General features: G+C 38.3%; 1 protein-coding gene across 1 annotated transcript; it reads left to right on the top strand.

Moving 5' to 3' along the window:
- The first annotated feature begins 5700 nt into the window (after positions 1 to 5700).
- On the top strand, positions 5701 to 6673 carry LOC111039473 (dopamine D2-like receptor). Its single transcript, XM_022323015.1, has one exon. The coding sequence runs from the start codon at positions 6266 to 6268 to the stop codon at positions 6671 to 6673; it is 408 nt and encodes a 135-aa protein (XP_022178707.1). The 5' UTR covers positions 5701 to 6265.
- The last annotated feature ends 400 nt before the right edge of the window (positions 6674 to 7073 follow it).

Consider the following 7073-nt stretch of genomic DNA (forward strand, 5'->3'; position numbering starts at 1 on the left):
CAAGAGTACTATAAATAAAAATTAGTAGTCTATAAATCAAAATTTAAAATTATGAATAGCTTTGCTAAATGATTAATTTTATTACTTTTTATTATATTTTGTAATTATTTATTATTTATATAAACATATATATAATATTATACATTATATAACTAGCCCAAATATTATAGATATTATAGTAGAGGCACTTATGATAATTATAAAAGAAAAAAAATCAATAAAATTATCTAGATACATACCTAGGTATTACCTATTGGCTATTATAAAGGTCGTTAGATTTCTGAAAATGCTTGTACAAAAAAGATAAATTAATATCAAAGGCAGACAAAGAAAACAAATATAAATAATTACGATTTTCAAGAACACTCAATTACTAAATGTAAATATGTTTGTAAAGATAAGGGCGTGAGTTAATTACCATAGCTATATGAAAGTTAAACTATACGTACGAGTGAGTTAATATCCATTCGTATCAGTATTAAGTGCGTGTTTGGCACAATAACTCATTTGGATACTTTAAATCGTGATTATATTTAATTTATTATACCGTCTTTATAAGCAAGTGTCGAAGCAATGATTAAAAATGGTTTGTTTTGAGAAATAGTATGGATAAATATAAATAATAATATTATAAGAGTTTAATTTTATTGTTATGATAGAATTATTTGTGGTCAATTAAAATGTCGTTACTTATTAATCAGCTCATCTAATAAAAAAAACATCTACATAATGTATTATATATTATGTTTGGCAAATAGTTATATCGGAATATAACGTTATTCGCCCGCAATTAAGGCTTTAAGAGCGTAATTATTTGACTAAGAATGTGGGAATCATCGAGATTTTTTGTAGTGAATCTCGTTAATATAACCGCGTATGAAATAAGAAATGTCGACGATATAATAACGAGACAAATTATATATTAATTTATGAATAATTATGATAGTACTATTTGTCTGTGACTGCACGAGTCAAATTCGGGTAAACCGCCGTCCGCCAGTCAGGTTAGGTTATGTTAGGTTACCACTAGTTACTACTGCACGTCGTTCTAGGCCGAAATAGATATTATAGTTGTCAGTTGCGTGGCGGGCCCTCGAGGGTATCAGCGCTGCCATTGCAAGACTGATTGCGACAATAAACGTTGTGCCTGCCGCGGGGCTGACAAGTCGTGTAACAGTAAATGTCACGGAATAACTTCTTGCAAAAATAAAATATAATTCATAATAATATACAATAGAATAAAATAATAATACACGTATTGTTTTAAATTGAAAACAATGTCACGTTTCAATGAATAATATTTGGGATTCTCGCGAATATCTGCTGGTTTGTAACGATGATTATTAATTTATTATACCTACGTTTATTATATTATGTACATATTTTTGGTCAATAACGTTATTTCGAAACGATCTCGTTTCAATATTTAAACAATATTATGTAACTGCACCGACAAATAAATTAAAGTGAGTTGTCCACCTGCATAAATATCAACAACTACAGTTTGTCACCGTCGGTGCGAACCTAAATCGTATAAAATATTTGAACGAACGTAACTTTTAATAGAACATTTAATATGCGTGGAATTGATATTTGGCCACCGTTGTTAACCTTTCCCAGCGGCGGTACATACACAACTTCAACCATAAAATAATAATAATAGAAATAATAATAGCATACGCTTCTGTTTCACTGCAAATAATAATAATAATAATAATAATAATAATAATAATAATAATAATAATAATAATAATAATAATAATAATAATAATAATAATATAATATATTGTATAATAATATGTTTGTTTATGATGGCGAGCGAATTGTGGACCCGACCGTAATGTATTGTCCATGCATCGTTATTGTTATGCTCAGTTTGGCATCGGGAACGCAACACTTTGAAGTGTCTTCTATCAGGGGGAAAAAACACGAATAAATAATAATAGCAAGTATATTTGTTTTGGACCACTCAAGAGATAAGTGATGGCTGTGGCTGTAAAAGGTCGCCACTCCACATTACACTACTACGACTATATTTTCACATAATACTATTGCACTAATACAGACACACATATATATATATAAACAGTTTAAACCGTTTAATGTTGTAGGCATATTTTATTATTATTATGTATAAGTAATTTACCTACTTGGTGTTTGGTGACTGCAAGTGGCGTTGATCTAGTGACGGCGCTACGCTTGAATTTCACGGGACTTTTTTGTTAAAACTATCGGAATCAAACCTGTTCTTCATTTTGAATAACATAACGTCTTCATGATTCTTCATCGATTTGAAGTTGAGTACAATATTACAATCATACAACTATTCTCATCATACATACAAGGTTTACTCGTAGGTGCTTACATAGAGATGTGATGTGCTCACGGACTAAGATTTAATTACAGAAGCCAGATTCCTAGAAAACCAAAGTTTTCAAAATAAGCCACGAGGCATAGCGCCCACTTGCACTCTCATCATTAGTGTCACCACACTTTAGTGGTCACAGGGAGTATAGTAAAATTATGGTCATTAAAAATGAAATGTAAGCAATAAAAAAAGCATAGTGTATATTTTATAACTGTATACTATATTTAGACGCAAATTTTTATTTATCTTATCATTATCTATAGTAATATTAGATAATTATCTTTCTATAGGCTATCGCAATCACATTGTCATCTTTATTAAATAGGTACTTGGTGAGGAATTTCATCAAACCATTGGTTAAAAACCACCATGACTAAAATGGTTGACTAAGGTCTACGATATCCGAACTAAAGAACTAAGATAACTAGAACGGAATGGATCAGATGGTGTAGGATAATTTGTACGTGACGATGTCTGATTCGTTTGCAGTTCAATTTATTCTTTTCATTTTAATTATTCTAGAAAATTTGAAGCACAAATATTATTAAACGTCTGCCGTATCAAAAATATGAACATCAAATGATTAGCTTGGCAATTGAAACGTTTAGATATTATAGCGATAGTCATATGCCCATATCGGATCATACACAGTTCTATGAAGTATATTCGTCATCGATTGTCAACCTGCATGTTTGCGTTTGAATAAATTTCCAATAATTTCACTCATTTGTAATCAGTTTTCAGTTAGGTGTGTCTACACCAAAATTCGTCGTTTATAAAATGGAAAATTAATAATTATATGCAATATCTAGGTATTCTAATAATAACTTCGCCAGCGATGGTCTTCCCACCGTACATTTTTAATCGAAACTCGATGGTGACTATAAACACTGCAATTCTCGTTTATCTTTATTTATTTTTAATTTGTCTTTTTTATAAATAAATTGTGAGATTTTTTTTTAAAATTTTATTAATTTTTACTTAATTACGTGTATAATGAAAAAAAATTCCAATGGAGGGGTTTGAACACCCCCCACCCCCATCCACATGTGTTCGCCACTGGTTTAATATAGCTAGACGACCATCACGACGAGCCCATAATAACCATAATTCGAATGCATATTATTATATTATAATACGTTGTTAAATTGTGTGATTTAACGAGCGGAGCGGTCACATTGTGCCACACAGTCTTCTTGGCGCCCGGTGCATACCGCTATGTAACTAAATATAAAAACAACTGTTTTAGAGTCCGTGCGAACTGAGAATGGCTCTAACGAAATTATGCGTGACTGTGTAATTTACTTTTACTGACGTCAATTTGTTAAACACTTCTTAGTTTTGTTTTGAAAATTATACATAATGTGCTCAACGCGTGTGCTATAGTAAATATTGCCTACCCTGTTGTTGAATAAAGGTTATTTAGATTAAAATCTGTTCAATGACATTTTATTTATACGATTTCGGTTCCTCTACAAGTTTCTTGATTTATGAACCTACAACATATTTATCGACCTGTAGCTATCGTTTGAAGACTAAAGAAGAAGGACAATTAACATCAATAATATTATACACAAACACTTTTTTTTAACAAAACCTAATCATCAGTGTGGACTCCTGGGTCGATGCTCGTGTATCTACAAATACTGCACCTGCTGCTGCAGATGACAACGGCTGGAAGGACACCTCTCGCATTCTGGTCGTGACGGTGGCGCTCTATAATAATCATCGCGCTTTTGATGTCTCACGGTTTATTTTCTTGATATACTTATTTTAGATAATTTTCAAGCCCATCGCCTGCAGCACTTTATAACATTTGGGCAATGTACTACAGTAATATTATAATATTATAATGTATTATGCCAAACCAGCGACATGGCAAACCTATAGCTATATCTATATACGACTATATTAATATAATAACAATATATTTATATTATTCGTAGATATGTTAGCACTTATATATTGTCCAGTCACCGCGTGTTGCATTCACACATTTCTATTATACCACACAGAGTATGCATATATGATATATAACTATACATGTAGTATAGAAATCTGTGGTCGCTTTTTACAAAGTGATGGTCGGCGGTCTCGACGCGTACGTATGTACTGGGACGTTTGCATTTTATTTTTCTCCCGCCCCGACCGTCGGCATAATAATATTAATATTTTTTATCGTGTGCACAATATTACACTCTAGCTCTCGGTGCCAAACATAATACGATTTTGGTGTGTGACGGGTTGGAATAATAAGTTCTGCTGTCCAGTGATAGTAGTGATACTACAATATTATTATCATGTGTCATGAGACGGCATATCGAAATAACAATCTAACTCAGTACGAGTACTGAGTAGATACACACTAAAAATACAAAGATGTTGATCGGGAAGCCGGTCCGAAGACGTTTAACGTCCATTGATGTTCTATGGCTATCTTGACGGCTTAATGCGTTTGTATGTAATAAATATGATTGCGTTCAAGTCATAATAGTATATCACGATTCTTTTGTCTTTTCCCGTGTATGCATTCTATTATATATGCACACTATTCAACTGTTTTCTTTGTGCTCAATTTGAAACTGGTTAATTCATGGTTTTCGAGGATTAAAGAGACTAGGCAGTAAAGTAGTCCTATCAACTCTCCAGAGCCAAACTGAAACTGGTTAATTTATGGCCTTTTGGTCGTTTAAGGGTAGGTGCATTACCGAAAGGTGCATAATATTATACGACAACATAATATGTAGTCCGCGAGATTAGTTGGCCGGCTGCTATAGCTTTTAGGTGGTCTGTTGCTGTCTGTTCTAGGCGGTTGGTTGTTGTCACTTTTAGGTGGCTGTCCGCATTGTTGTCGTTCCTTGACGTGCAGCTCACCGAAGCCGGCGCAAGTGCGATCCACGGTGCCGACACCATCACGATGTCGCATTCACAACACAAATGATGACAATAACAATAACAATAACAACAATCCGACTCCACAGCCGCCGCCGCCGCCAACGGTGCGCAATAACTCAATCGCGGCCGGTAACGTTTAATAGGACGGACCGGTCGGTGGGCGGCAGGACGGGCGGGAGAACTTAAACGTACGGCGATAATATCCGGCGGCGATGAATACCGCCGGTGTGTGCACGGCCGGAAAGTTGATAATTAACGGCGGGTCGACGGCGAGCGTTGTGCCGCCACCGCGACTACGGGACGGGCGAAACGCCGAGCGGGTGAACGAAAGCGCGCGCGCGCTACCCTCCTCCACCTCCACGGCCGCTGTACAGCGTTAACGCGGCGGCGTCCGTTCTCGCGGGCGACACGACCACCATCAGTCGACGGTACGCGCGCGTTGTGTGCGGAAAAGCGGACGATTTCGCTCGCCGCCACCCACACGTCATAATATTATCGTCGTACTACCTATAGACGACGCCGGCGACTCGCGTGTTTTCCGCTATTATAACGCCGCTTAAAATAATATTATTGTTATTGTTATAATTTTTTTTTTTTTTTGTCGTTGTTGTTCGTACAGTGGTGCTGTCTCGGTGTAGGTGGGTGGGGTGGTGCTGCAGGTGTTCGTGTTGTTGGTGTTGTGGGTGTTTAAGGTTTCCGCGGGTGTTCGTCGCGATCTTCTCTCCCGCATAGTGACGGTCCCGCTAGCCTTCTACCGGTCCGGCGCGCTCCGGCACCGCGGACGATGACTGATTCGCGTCCGACGCACGCCGACCGTCGTCATCCGGCGGCGTCACCGCTGCCGGCCGCACCGGAAGCCACGTGACGTGGTTGCCACTGCTGCTGCGGCGGCGGCGCCTGCTGCAGGTCGCGACCGCGACGACAACCGGCGAGCTGCTCGCTTACCGGGCGGCGACCGCGGCCGCTGCGGCGGTGGCCCAACGAACGGCCGCGGCGGCGGCGATGTACAGCAACGGTACCGGTGGCTCCGACTTCGGCGGATTTAATTACACCGACGAATACACCGACGGCGGCAATTGTTCCGTGTTCCCCGCGTCGCCGTCGTCCGTGTTCAACAACGCCACTGGCTGCTACGATGAGCCCGTCGTCGTCATCGTCAAGAACTATTGGGCGCTGGGGCTGGTCGTGTTCCCAATACTCACGCTGTTCGGCAACGTGCTGGTGATAATCAGCGTGTGCCGGGAACGGGCCCTGCAGTCCGTCACCAATTACTTTATCGTCAGCCTGGCGCTGGCCGATCTGCTGGTCGCCCTCGTGGTCATGCCGTTCGCTGTCTACGTGCTGGTGAGTGCATCGCACTGCATGCTGCGCGCGCATCTGTCGAAATATTGCAGACCATTCGTTCGATAAAAATATATTATGTCGATACGAACAACGATTAATATTTAACATTGTCATTACGACGTATAATACTGCTACGATGCCGATAAATGACGTGTATATTGTCAAGTCCTATATACCTATAATGTTACGCGGACGACCGGTGTGATCTATTGCTAAAAAATATGTATACCTTACACTATTTGTTTGTAGGCATACATATAGCATGCCTTTTTCACTTAGGTTGGTGACAATGGCAAAAAATTTATCATTAAGTCAAACACAAAACACCCCTTATTACTATTATTGCGGCTATCGGATACAAGAACATAATACTTTTGAAGTCAGTATTTAGTGCATAGTTATTGTGTAGTACTTTTCCACACAAAAATTACGAAAATCTTATGAAAACCCGAAAGAAAAGGAGCTG

Source organism: Myzus persicae, unplaced genomic scaffold, assembly GCF_001856785.1.
Source record: "Myzus persicae strain clone G006 unplaced genomic scaffold, MPER_G0061.0, whole genome shotgun sequence".
In the NCBI taxonomy this organism is placed as follows: Eukaryota; Metazoa; Arthropoda; class Insecta; order Hemiptera; family Aphididae; genus Myzus; species Myzus persicae.

What these genes read in the sequence shown, in the direction of transcription:
- LOC111039473 (XM_022323015.1), top strand. Translation starts at nt 6,266, where the DNA reads ATGTACAGCAACGGTACCGGTGGCTCCGACTTCGGCGGATTTAATTAC.